This window comes from Melanostigma gelatinosum, assembly GCF_949748355.1.
Source record: "Melanostigma gelatinosum genome assembly, chromosome: 4".
Classification (NCBI taxonomy): Eukaryota; Metazoa; Chordata; class Actinopteri; order Perciformes; family Zoarcidae; genus Melanostigma; species Melanostigma gelatinosum.
The window spans coordinates 2,412,041-2,426,935 of record NC_136637.1 but is presented as its reverse complement, the minus strand read 5'-3'; the positions used below and the strand labels follow the sequence as shown (position 1 = coordinate 2,426,935).

General features: G+C 42.2%; 1 protein-coding gene across 1 annotated transcript in view; it reads right to left on the bottom strand.

Moving 5' to 3' along the window:
• The window catches only part of mcf2l2 (MCF.2 cell line derived transforming sequence-like 2), a 161,021-nt gene that overhangs the window by 35,515 nt on the left and 110,611 nt on the right, over window positions 1–14,895 (bottom strand). Inside the window, exons 24-25 of the mRNA XM_079267930.1 lie at window positions 8,000–8,092; window positions 7,573–7,651 (exon numbers count right to left, since the gene is read on the bottom strand). Of these exons, the coding sequence (XP_079124056.1) occupies window positions 7,573–7,651; window positions 8,000–8,092 (172 nt within the window). The remainder of the gene's footprint in view (window positions 1–7,572; window positions 7,652–7,999; window positions 8,093–14,895) is intronic.

The window sequence follows — 14,895 nt, the reverse complement described above, 5'->3', positions numbered from 1 at the left end:
ACGGGTAAAGCATGCGGCTCACAGAGGGTGGTTTTCCTGTCAGTCAGGACCACAGAGTGGAACTGTGGACGAGTGGACAGAGACACAGAGAGAGGTGTGTCGCTGTGTGTGTCTGTGTGTGTGTGCAGTTATATTAGAGCAGGGATTCCCAAAGTGTGGTGCGCGCACCCCTGGGGGTGCGCGAGCTGCCTCTAGGGGGTGCGCGAGAGGAAAAGTGTAATGGCGGTCTGATGGTATAATAATATTAAATATAAAAAAAAGATGTAATTTTAATTTAAAAAGTGGGATTTTTCACAAAATAAAAACATGAATTATAAAAATTCCCTTTGTAAGATTTAAAATTAAAAACGTACAATTTAATAAATGCACTTGAGCTCCTTCCGGCAGACTTGCCGCCTGCCGCCAGTCGTACACACTAGCGAGCCTAGCTTGTGCAGCTAACGTCAGCTAACAGCGAACTTCATTCATTCAGCAACCTTCATGCAAATATGCTAAACTGGCTGAAATCGGGGAAACTGTCAGGTGGGACATCTGAAGCTATCAGTCGTAAAAGAGCAGAGGGAGAGAGAGAGAGAGAGAGAGAGAGAGAGAGAGAGAGAGAGAGAGAGAGAGAGAGGAATCGGAGGCGAGGGGAACGGAGAGGTGCGTTGGGGAGAGACCGGGAGAAGAAATTGAGCCAGAGTCAGAGGAAGATGAGACGGAGGAGACCGAAAAGGAGGAAGGGATAGCACAGACAAATCGGGAGCACATCGGGCCATCGCGGAGTCAAGGTGAAAAAAGAGGAAACGAGAGTGAGCATCAGACTGGGAAAAAAAAGAGGAAATATGATGAAAAGTATGTGTGTCTGGGCTTCACTTGGATTGGCAACGCAGATTCCCCAAAGCCACAGTGCGTGGTGTGCAGTGAGGTTCTGGCGAACAGTCTGAAGCTCTTATTTACGTCTCCACCTGAACACCAAGCATGCCAGTGCAAGTCAAAAGCCCCTTACATTGTTTATATCGAAATTGGAGGAGTTACAAAACAGCCAAAAACAACTGGAGTCTCATTCATGTGTTGGGTCTATAAATGACGCACTACGGGCTTCATCTCTGGTTACAGAATAGCGAGAAAGGGGCTACCGCACACAATCGCCGAAGACGTGAGCTCACCAGCTGCCAGAGAGATGGTGGAATGTATGATTGGGGAGAAAGAAGCAAAAAAGTTGGACATGATCCCGGTGTCCAACAACACTGTGTCGCTGCATCGATGCTTTGTCCGAAGACATCCTGGCTACATTAGTCGGTCATTAATTGTAAATTAAATGTGATAATCTGCCTCTGAGCCTGTGCGTGTGTGCTCGCATCTGTATTGCTCTTTAAAAGTGACGCCTTGTGTCACTGAAAGTCATTGAAACGTTGTTGCAGTGTTTCAGGGCGTTTTCACACCTTCAGTTCGTTTGCTTTGTTGCAGTTGCTCCTTTGTTCGGTTTGTGTTCACACTGCAACATTTAACAGCGGACTAAATATTGTAAACAAATGCCACGCGCGAGCAAACTGTTCTCTCATTGGTCCGATTGTCATGCGGCTATAAAGGCTTAAAAGGCTCTGTTGCTATTTTCAATTTTGTATTAAGGGGGGGGGGGGGGGTGCGCGAACCCGGTCGGGATGTAGAAGGGGGTGCGCGGCCTAAAAAGTTTGGGAACCGCTGTATTAGAGCATCTATACATTTGTGTGTTTATGTGTTATTCTTACACTGGGGCTACAACTATTAATAACAATTATTGTCATTATTGATTCATCTATTGATAGTCTAGTTTAATCTATAAAATGTGAAAAATGTCCATCACAATCTCCCAGTCATTCACTGCTGGTTGGAGTTGTTTGTATGCACTGTAATCCGTTATGTATGGAACCGTGTCTGTTAGAAATAACATTTTTCTGCCACTCATTTGAAACAGGAGACATAATGTTTCTCATCGACATAATGAGGAGAAGTGTTGGTACTGATGCCTTCAGTAACATGTTCACTGACAATGTAATTCATTTGTGTCAAAATATCCAGTGTTGCAATACAACATCCACTCATATTCATATCATTATGAACTATTTTGAATGGTTATGTGAAGGCGCTCACAGGACCTGGTTTATGTTAGGGAGAGGTGGAAAACAAAAATTCCTTTCGCTTCACTTGATTAAAAAATGTTGCATGTGAACATAACGCAGGCAGTGATTACGTTTCTCACCACCACAAGATTGGAAAAAAACGAATTCGCACTTTCTGAATGACATTTGTAAGCTACTGTATACGCTATTTACCAGCATGTTCTAATTCCAACTCGTCACATCGGGACTCTTTGTCAGACCCATCAGCATCCCTTTCTAAGCCTCTGGGTGGCCCAGCCTGTCACTGTGGTCGCTGTAAACTCTTGTGGTTAACGCTGAGTTCAGACAAACAACAACTCATCACAGAAAGAAATTGAGTTGCTGCAGCAGGAAGTAATGACAGAGCCTCCGCAAGGGAGAATAGAATAGAAAATCAAATAGTATATGAAGAGGAATTTTAAAAAGTTTTACAAACAGCAGTTTGGGAAATGTCTGGGGAATTGTGAAGATGTATACAATAGCAGCAAATAGTCTGCATGTAGAACCTTTTTCCACTGGACAACAAACCACCAACACCCACTAAGACTTATTAAAATGTATTAACGCAGAAAACATACAACTAATAAGCTCTCCTAAGGGCCACAGGACTCCATCGACAGAGACAGTCATTTTACCAAGCTGATCGTAAAACACACTTCATTCAAACTCTGTCCTGTTACGTCTTTCCAATGTTTCAACCATCACCAACTCTGGTTTGGTCAAAATAAACCCTCAATCACTGAGCTAGATGTGAAAAGAAACAGCTGTTTGTGCTCCATTGACAGAAAGACTCATTTAACTCACTGATAGTTGTAAGACGCACTTCATTCAAACTGGACAGAAAGAGAATAATGCATGTGTATACTGGAAAGAGAATAATGCATGTGTATACTGGAAACAGAATAATGCATGTGTATACTGGAAAGAGAATAATGCATGTGTATACTGGAAAGAGAATAATGCATGTGTATACTGGAAAGAGAACAATGCATGTGTATACTGGAAAGAGAATAATGCATGTGTATACTGGAAACAGAATAATGCATGTGTATACTGGAAAGAGAATAATGCATGTGTATACTGGAAACAGAATAATGCATGTGTATACTGGAAAGAGAATAATGCATGTGTATACTGGAAAGAGAATAATGCATGTGTATACTGGAAAGAGAATAATGCATGTGTATACTGGAAACAGAATAATGCATGTGTATACTGGAAAGAGAACAATGCATGTGTATACTGGAAAGAGAATAATGCATGTGTATACTGGAAAGAGAACAATGCATGTGTATACTGGAAAGAGAATAATGCATGTGTATACTGGAAAGAGAATAATGCATGTGTATACTGGAAAGAGAATAATGCATGTGTATACTGGAAACAGAATAATGCATGTGTATACTGGAAACAGAATAATGCATGTGTATACTGGAAAGAGAACAATGCATGTGTATACTGCAAAGAGAACAATGCATGTGTATACTGGAAACAGAATAATGCATGTGTATACTGGAAAGAAAACAATGCATGTGTATACTGGAAAGAGAATAATGCATGTGTATACTGGAAAGAGAACAATGCATGTGTATACTGGAAACAGAATAATGCATGTGTATACTGGAAAGAGAATAATGCATGTGTATACTGGAAACAGAATAATGCATGTGTATACTGGAAACAGAATAATGCATGTGTATACTGGAAAGAGAACAATGCATGTGTATACTGGAAAGAGAACAATGCATGTGTATACTGGAAACAGAATAATGCATGTGTATACTGGAAAGAGAATAATGCATGTGTATACTGGAAACAGAATAATGCATGTGTATACTGGAAAGAGAATAATGTATGTGTATACTGGAAAGAGAATAATGTATGTGTATACTGGAAAGAGAATAATGCATGTGTATACTGGAAAGACAATAATGCATGTGTATACTGGAAACAGAATAATGCATGTGTATACTGGAAAGAGAATAATGCATGTGTATACTGGAAAGAGAATAATGCATGTGTATACTGGAAACAGAATAATGCATGTGTATACTGGAAAGAGAATAATGCATGTGTATACTGGAAACAGAATAATGCATGTGTATACTGGAAAGAGAATAATGCATGTGTATACTGGAAACAGAATAATGCATGTGTATACTGGAAACAGAATAATGCATGTGTATACTGGAAAGAGAATAATGCATGTGTATACTGGAAAGAGAACAATGCATGTGTATACTGGAAACAGAATAATGCATGTGTATACTGGAAAGAGAATAATGCATGTGTATACTGGAAACAGAATAATGCATGTGTATTCTGGAAACAGAATAATGCATGTGTATACTGGAAAGAGAACAATGCATGTGTATACTGGAAAGAGAACAATGCATGTGTATACTGGAAACAGAATAATGCATGTGTATACTGGAAAGAGAATAATGCATGTGTATACTGGAAACAGAATAATGCATGTGTATACTGGAAAGAGAACAATGTATGTGTATACTGGAAAGAGAATAATGTATGTGTATACTGGAAAGAGAATAATGCATGTGTATACTGGAAACAGAATAATGCATGTGTATACTGGAAAGAGAATAATGCATGTGTATACTGGAAAGAGAACAATGCATGTGTATACTGGAAAGAGAATAATGCATGTGTATACTGGAAAGAGAATAATGCATGTGTATACTGGAAAGAGAATAATGCATGTGTATACTGGAAACAGAATAATGCATGTGTATACTGGAAACAGAATAATGCATGTGTATACTGGAAAGAGAATAATGTATGTGTATACTGGAAAGAGAATAATGCATGTGTATACTGGAAAGAGAACAATGCATGTGTATACTGGAAAGAGAATAATGCATGTGTATACTGGAAAGAGAACAATGCATGTGTATACTGGAAAGAGAATAATGCATGTGTATACTGGAAAGAGAATAATGCATGTGTATACTGGAAAGAGAACAATGCATGTGTATACTGGAAAGAGAATAATGCATGTGTATACTGGAAAGAGAATAATGTATGTGTATACTGGAAAGAGAATAATGCATGTGTATACTGGAAAGAGAATAATGCATGTGTATACTGGAAAGAGAATAATGTATGTGTATACTGGAAAGAGAATAATGCATGTGTATACTGGAAAGAGAATAATGCATGTGTATACTGGAAAGAGAATAATGCATGTGTATACTGGAAACAGAATAATGCATGTGTATACTGGAAACAGAATAATGCATGTGTATACTGGAAACAGAATAATGCATGTGTATACTGGAAAGAGAATAATGCATGTGTATACTGGAAACAGAATAATGCATGTGTATACTGGAAACAGAATAATGCATGTGTATACTGGAAACAGAATAATGCATGTGTATACTGGAAAGAGAACAATGCATGTGTATACTGGAAACAGAATAATGCATGTGTATACTGGAAAGAGAATAATGCATGTGTTTACTGGAAAGAGAATAATGCATGTGTATACTGGAAAGAGAACAATGCATGTGTATACTGGAAAGAGAATAATGCATGTGTATACTGGAAAGAGAATAATGCATGTGTATACTGGAAAGAGAATAATGCATGTGTATACTGGAAAGAGAATAATGCATGTGTATACTGGAAAGAGAATAATGCATGTGTATACTGGAAAGAGAACAATGCATGTGTATACTGGAAAGAGAATAATGCATGTGTATACTGGAAAGAGAACAATGCATGTGTATACTGGAAAGAGAATAATGCATGTGTATACTGGAAAGAGAATAATGCATGTGTATACTGGAAAGAGAATAATGCATGTGTATACTGGAAAGAGAATAATGCATGTGTATACTGGAAACAGAATAATGTATGTGTATACTGGAAAGAGAATAATGCATGTGTATACTGGAAAGAGAACAATGCATGTGTATACTGGAAAGAGAATAATGCATGTGTATACTGGAAAGAGAACAATGCATGTGTATACTGGAAAGAGAATAATGCATGTGTATACTGGAAAGAGAATAATGCATGTGTATACTGGAAAGAGAACAATGCATGTGTATACTGGAAAGAGAATAATGCATGTGTATACTGGAAAGAGAATAATGCATGTGTATACTGGAAAGAGAATAATGTATGTGTATACTGGAAAGAGAATAATGTATGTGTATACTGGAAAGAGAATAATGCATGTGTATACTGGAAACAGAATAATGCATGTGTATACTGGAAACAGAATAATGCATGTGTATACTGGAAAGAGAATAATGCATGTGTATACTGGAAAGAGAATAATGCATGTGTATACTGGAAACAGAATAATGTATGTGTATACTGGAAAGAGAATAATGCATGTGTATACTGGAAAGAGAACAATGCATGTGTATACTGGAAAGAGAATAATGCATGTGTATACTGGAAAGAGAACAATGCATGTGTATACTGGAAAGAGAATAATGCATGTGTATACTGGAAAGAGAATAATGCATGTGTATACTGGAAAGAGAACAATGCATGTGTATACTGGAAAGAGAATAATGCATGTGTATACTGGAAAGAGAATAATGCATGTGTATACTGGAAAGAGAATAATGTATGTGTATACTGGAAAGAGAATAATGTATGTGTATACTGGAAAGAGAATAATGCATGTGTATACTGGAAACAGAATAATGCATGTGTATACTGGAAAGAGAACAATGCATGTGTATACTGGAAAGAGAATAATGCATGTGTATACTGGAAAGAGAATAATGCATGTGTATACTGGAAAGAGAATAATGTATGTGTATACTGGAAAGAGAATAATGTATGTGTATACTGGAAAGAGAATAATGCATGTGTATACTGGAAACAGAATAATGCATGTGTATACTGGAAAGAGAACAATGCATGTGTATACTGGAAAGAGAATAATGCATGTGTATACTGGAAAGAGAACAATGCATGTGTATACTGGAAAGAGAATAATGCATGTGTATACTGGAAAGAGAATAATGCATGTGTATACTGGAAAGAGAATAATGTATGTGTATACTGGAAAGAGAACAATGCATGTGTATACTGGAAAGAGAACAATGCATGTGTATACTGGAAAGAGAATAATGCATGTGTATACTGGAAAGAGAACAATGCATGTGTATACTGGAAAGAGAATAATGCATGTGTATACTGGAAACAGAATAATGCATGTATATACTGGAAACAGAATAATGCATGTGTATACTGGAAACAGAATAATGCATGTGTGCCCGTCCTTCAGCTGCAAGTTAGAACTGAAGTACGTTGTTATGAAAGGGGTAAAAAATACATAAAGAGGGAGATATTTAGTGTGTGTGTGTGTGTGTGTGTGTGTGTGTGTGTGTGTGTGTGTGTGTGTGTGTGTGTGTGTGTGTGTGTGTGTGTGTGTGTGTGTGTGCGCGCGTGTGTGTGTGTGTACCTCTGCACGCCTCTAGCTGGCCTGTAAGAACTTTACGAATCTCTGACACCCACATATTTTTCACATCCATGGAAGGAGCCTGGGGAAGAATACACACACACACACACACACACACGTGCACACACACACACACACACACACACACACACGTATCAAGCAACATATAGACAGAGATCTTGTTAAGCCAATGCTGTTTTTCTGTTCAGTGGGAGAGCTGTGTGGTACAACACTGCCCCCAAGAGGAGGACTGTGTTAAAGGTCACTGAACGCCTCCCAACACACATCTAAAACAAAATGAAATATTAAGGAAATCTTTTGTATCATTTTCAGTTTCATGACAAGTTTGACGATTGACTTTTTCGACTTTTATCAAATATTTGCTGTGTTGTTATTTTGTGTTGAACTCACTCCGCCGGCATCAACATACCTGGATGATGTAAACCTCCTCTCTGCCGTTGTACCACACCTCAAACTTCTTGATGTCGCCTTTGACGTTCTCTGTGATCCCCACAGAGCACATCTGGACAGACAGAGGACAGAGACTCTGTGAGACGCAGCAAAGCCATGTCACCAAAACGAGCTGAGGACTGAGTGTAAGCTGGTCATGGTCAGATGAACCCGTTACAACGACCCACAGCAAAGCACACTGTTTGCTTTGTGTTGCCTTGAAGTCCCCATAATAAAGAAAAGAGCACATAGAAGACTAAACATAACACCCAGTAACCAACCAGCAGGTGCTGGAGATTCACCCCGAAATGCGATTGAATCTCTTTCATACTTGACTTGCTTCTGTGGACTTGTTTGGAGGGAACCTGAGGTGCTGTACAGCATATTCATCAATGACAGCTCCAGTTCCCTCAGGCTTCATGTGGAGGAACGTGTCAGATGCGTGGAGATGAACAGTCTGTACAAGTCAATGAGTTTTTAACTTAAAATGTGGCGTGTGAATTATCCTTTTCTTCCGTAATACTTTTAGGAATATTAGGAACTTCATAAGTCAACGTTTTGAATAATGTGTTTATTCTCTTGTGTGTTTGGAGATTGTGTTCTGTGTCAAGGGTAATGCTGGAAGAGACGGTACTTATTTGTATCATGCTTCTTCATCTTTGTTTGACCTTTTGGATATTAATATATATACACTAAAAGAAAATATATAGATCAATAATTTGTCAGAGTACTAGCTTTATCTTGAATGATAATCTGAAGCAACACATGATGAAACAATAATACGTCTGCGCTGATGTGGAGCCTATCTTCTCTCATGAACAATAAATCAGTCATACTGCACTACCTCTGCACTGTTACCACCACTTGCACTAGCACCTCAATTCCATTGCCATTGTTTACAGGTTTATGTTCACATGTGTATGGGTGTGTGTGTGTATATTAGGGGTGTAACGGTTCACAAAATCCACGGTTGGGTTGGGTACTGTAAATAAAATATACATTCATTCAATGTTAAACACAGCTTATACGCGGATATGTGAGTTCTAGTACAAGAAGGTCAAAAACGCCAGGTGGGGCACTCTCGCACTCGCCTGAACAAAGTGGAAATACTAGAACTCTGAAGGATAGCTTTTGCCCCAGTTAAATGTCACATAGTCTTACAGAGAACCAGTCTCAACTGCCTGCTCCATCTTAGAGATAGAAAGAGGCGCCCTTGCATATCTAGCGCCTAGCTTATCTAGTTGGCCGAACATAACAATATGCTGCTGAATCAACATCTCACACACACTGACGTTCCAGAGAAGGCGGATCCCGGACGTGAGCCAGTGTGGGCGGAGATGCTCAGTGCTCCATCAGGCCATTTGAATGCTAGAAACAAATCCGCCTCCTACTTTGCTTTGACCAATAGGCTCCAAAAGGAGGACCTAATATATGAACGCATGCGCACTCTGTCTAAGCGCCTTTTTAGCTTTTCATTCACTCCTACAGAGTGAACTTTTTAGGTCCGTGCACGTTTAACTGCTGGACATAATACTTCTGTCACAAATAAACCTTATTGCTTGAATTGAGCTAAACGCCTCGACCTAAGTCTGTTCACCTGAGTTTTCTCCTCAACATGAGATTTATTCCCAACATGGTACCAGAGAATGGCTTTAACGATCAGTAGGAGAGACATCTCGTGACGGACTTTTTCTTCTGTCAACAGACAAAACAACAGGTGTTTTCCCGAGAGGCTGGGAAGGCCGGAGGCCTGCCGGAGCGATTCTTATCACCTCGGGGAACTGATCAAACAGCGCTGAATCAAAAGGTGAGCAGAGCCTATTTAAATGAAATCTGCAGAATTGTATGTAGGAAAAAACCAAATTGAATTGATCAGAAGTACCGGGTGTGAGTAAAGAATTGCGTTGACTAAATTTTTAAATATAAATTGACGAAGCATTGTGACAGGATTGTTATGACAGCAGTGGGGGTTTTGTAGCATAGAATGTACATGTGTGTGAGTGGATCTAACAGAAATTAAGGATTGTAAGTTCTATAAACTGGCATCGTGTTCACCGTGTAAGTTTTGATAACTGTTCGGAGGTTACACAGCCGTGGCGAAAGCTTCGGTTCGCTGACCAATGACGGTCTGAAAGACTGAATTCCGGGCCACACTGTTGATTTATGCGAAGTTGCAAGCTGAGATTTGGATCGAGTATATAGAAATTGTTGTTGAAATACGCTGATGTGAAAGTAGTGTGTCTGGAGACTGCAAAACACCATTTCCTAAAGGGACCACGTTCATGCATGTTGTACACTGTAAAACAAAGATCCATCCAGAGAATTTTAATTGAGAAAAATAAATTGATGAGGTCAAATTGATGAGGTCAAATTGATGAGGTAATTGATGAGGTTTGTGTACCAGTATTGCAGAAGTGGCAGTGTATGGGTTTGCATGCAGCATAGATGATCTCAGGGAGACATCGATTCAATTGTAGCACAAGATATCGCCACTTTCTTAGGAACCGTGCTCGCACAAGGCGTACACTGTAAACAAAAAGGTCAATAGACCTTTCCTGACGAGGTCTGTGTGCGATTATTTGTGGAATCACGGCTGTGTGTGGTCGATTGAGTGCTGGGTAATGTCTCAGGGAGACACAGGTCGGAATTCAGAGAATGCACAAGAATCCGCCATTTCCTTAGGGACCGTGTTCGCACAAGGCGTACACTGTAAACAATAAGGTCAATAGACCTTTCCTGACGAGGTCTGTGTGCGATTATTTGTGGAATCACGGCTGTGTATGGTCGGTTGAGTGTTGAGTAATGCCTATTAGGTATCCATTTCCTTCGGGGACCGTGCTCGTGAAAACGCTATAAGAGCAGATCTATATGTGATTTGTGCGTATTTCAGTGACGGCAGTGTATGGTTTTAATCTGGTATGGATGAGAGTGATTGTGTGAAGCGTACAGGTGTTAGAGAGTACATGTGTAGTTGTAGAGTTGTAGTGTTTTTCACCAGGTTGGTGTGCTTTTCAGAGATTGACGGTCAGTGGAGCAGAGCACACGCATGAGACACAAACTTTGCACTCAAACACAGAACCACAAAACACTAGGATAGAAGAGGAAAGCTGAGGGTTAATATATGTGTGAGTTTTACTGGTAGAGTTACAAAGAATACAGATTTATTGGAAATTGTGTTCCATAGGGGCCGTGAACAAATTTAGGAGCGAAGACACAGCAGGCAAAAGCACAGAGGCAAGGGAGTGAACATCTTAGATAAGGAAGACAGCTGCAGCCAAAGCAGGGAGAGATAACAACGGACAGAGGGCACAAGAACATTTGACAGGAGCTTTGGCTCCCTCTGTTGGACATTCGGGAGTACAGCATCTAAAACATTTTGAAAAGAAAAAAAAAGGATTGGAATTGAAAAAAAAGGATTGGAAAAGAAAAAAGAGGATTGGAATTGGAAAAAAGGATTGGAATTGAAAAGATTGATTGAGAAAAAAAAAAAAAAAAAAAACTTGAACTGAAAAAAGAAAAGAAGAACACAAGAAGACATGGCTGGAGCTGTGGCTCCATCTGGTGGCTACTCAGGAGCACTGCGTGCAAAACTGAAAAAAGCTGTAACAGACACAGGAGGCAAGGCTGCATGGAAAAGAGACAAGATTCATTGGGATAACTGCATGAAACGATGGACAAAGGAGGGATGGTGGAAGGCGGCTAGTCCACTGCCTCCATCAGCCAACAACCTCCGATTCTTTGCCAAAGATTCGACAAAACGAGTGGCCTACGCACAGACAGCAGAGAATAATCAAACCAAACGACGTGTGTTCATTAACCCCCTGAAGCAAGCCCACAAAGACAGAGAAGAGGAACATCGAGTGGCGATGATAGCATTAGAATTGGCCATGACAGATCGGATACAGGTGGACATGCTGACCGGAAAAGAACAAACCAGGCCCCATCAGTTATTCGACATCACCCCCTTCGACATCACCCCCTCGACACCACCCCTACCACACAAGCCCCGGTAGGTCTGGAAAAGACTGCACAGGAACCGGGCCAGGCATCTCTGGCCTCGGCCCCTCCCCCGCCCTCAACTGGCCTGTATCCAGCACTCCCTCCAGTTGCTCCCCCATACTCCTCCAACAATCCGTTTATACAAGCACCAGTGAGAACAGTGAAAGGAGGAATGTTGTCAGGAGCATTCAAGATGGCACTAGATGATGGGTGCACCATCGAGACGAGCTCCACCCCAACAGAGCGAGCAATGAAAGACATGATGAAGAGGATGGAGATGTTGGAAAGAGTTGTGACAGGAGTCACCAGTGGGGAACACAAAGAGGATCTTCAAGGAGCAGCGAGAGGCCAGTGGTACAACGAGGAGGAAGGAGACGACAAGGGGCAGCGAGATTTCAATCAGGAGTACATTCAGCGACTTCGCGACAAACTCGCTGACACATCACCTCGCCCCATGCACTCAGAAGATACCTATGTGACAAACAACCTGTACCATAATCCTGCAGCTGAAAGACAGCCATCACGAAGAGACTCAAGCGGACCAACTACATTGGAGCAGCTCTCTGTCGTGCGAACAGAGGCAGAAGAACTAGTACAGACTCTAACCTCAATTATGGGCGGCGGCAGAGAGTCCAGCAACCAAGGAGCACCGGTGGAGCGGTCAACATATGAGGTGGAGGGCACTCTACACGGAAAAGTCACCCCCCTTCTGGCAGGGACTAGAGCTACTCCCCCCCACCATTACCTTCGGTCCCATGGCCCGCCCCCCGAAACAAAAACAGAGGAGACTGTCAGTGAATATCCCCTGAGAGCAGCCCCCACCCTCGCGCAACCACAGCGTGTTCAATTTGTGCCTTTTGGGTTTGCAGACCTGACCAGCATAGTACAACAGCTTCCATCCCTCCATGCAGGAGCCGATCCGTGGATTCAGCTCACGGAAGCTTTGACAGCTGGCCGTCAGCTGGCGGTAGGCGACCTGAGAGCACTTCTCTTCCGCTGTCTGGACCCAACCCAGTGTACTACCCTACTATACATGGCAGGCGCCGGTGTGGCACCAGATGCCGACCCCTTTGATCGATATCGTACAGCGTTGTGGCAGGAGCTCAGAACTAAGTTCCCCACTCCAGTGAACCAAGGCGCAGTGGCAGCATTCATCTGGGCCCCGGCAGAGCCCCCGCCCCTGTACTTGGCCAGAGCAGAACGGGTGTGGCGCGAGGCCTTCAGAGAACCACATGATGCAAGCATTACCACAGTGGCACTATGGCGCACAATGGTAAAACGAGGCCTACCTGATGGACCTCGCCAGAGCATGGACGCAGTGGTTGGCCTAGAGGAAATGACACAAGACATGTGGAACGCCCAGCTCCGACATTACCTCTCCAAGCACATTCAAACTGAGGCTGGAAGTGAAACAGAAATTAAGACCTTGCAGAAGGCCCGACTCAAGAAACAACTCAAAGAACACGACGCGGCTGAGGCCGCCGCGAAATCTAGGGTTTAACAGGCTACTCACGAGCCCATATCCCAGACTACACCAACAACACCACCATTCTCAGAGAGATGTTGAAGGAAGTGAGCACCAGAAATCTTACTGTCACCCTCACATGGACAAAAGAGGCTGAAGCAGCTTTCTCCCACTTGAAGCAAGCACTTGCACATGCCGCCGCACTCATGTCCCCAGACTACTCCCTACCGTTCCACCTTGATGTTTCCGAAAGAGACAGCCTACTCAATGCTGTACTCTTCCAGAAAAAGGGGGGTGAGAGACAGGTACTGATGTATCATTCATCAAAACTTGACATGGAGCGGCCCACATCGATGGCCCTGTATGGCGAAGACGCAACTTCACCACTTCAAATGACCACCCCATAAAACACGAAGCAGCTATGAGAAGGCTGGTAGAAGCAATCCAACTACCAAAGGGGGTGGCCATCATGAAATGCAAAGGACATGACACAATCGGATCACGAATCAGCGCCGGTAATGACGCGGCAGACAGAGCAGCCAAGAAAACTGGAGGCTACACACCTCGTCAAATGGTTATGAAGCCAACATCCGGCCCACCTGAGCTCACAATCGAGCACATCAAAGAACATCAAAAGAAAGCAGGACCTTATGAATGGTCCGAATGGACACGAAAAGGAGCCTCAAAAGACAAAGAAGGTCTGTGGAGAGCCCACGACGGCAGAGTGGTTGCCTCAGCAGAACTGTGTGCAGCACTCCTACCAGGGGCCCACGGACCTACACACGAGGGAAAGAAATGGACATTGGACAATTTAAAACAACTATGGTGGCATCCGCACATGGAAGCGATATCTTTCCTCTTCTGCGATGAATGTCAAATTTGTGGAAATCACAACCCAAGAAAACCATTCAAGACACCGATGGGATCCTATCCCGTGCCCTCTGCCTGTTTCCAAGACATCAGCATAGATTATACAGATATGGGACTAGAGAACAGAGTGCAGGGAAAGAGGTACATCTTGGTAATGGTAGACAGATTTTCAAGATGGGTGGAAGCAATTCCCACCAAGAGAGAAGACGCGCAGACAGTTGTAAGGTGGCTGCAGACAGAACTGATTCCCCGTTACGGAGTGCCGAGATGCATCCGCTCTGATAACGGATCACACTTTAGCAACACCATGCTCGCACAGGTAGAGCAATTTCTGGGAATCACACACCGATTCGGGTCAGTCTATCACCCACAATCTCAGGGCCTGGTGGAACGAGCGAATCAGACCCTTAAGGCCAAAATTGCCAAAGTTTGCGCGGGCTCGAACTAAACCTGAGTGACCCATCTTCTGGGGTGTCTTCTTAGCAACACATAAGTATAAAAAACAAAAGCTGCTCCTTAATGTTATGTAGTATTGTTACTTA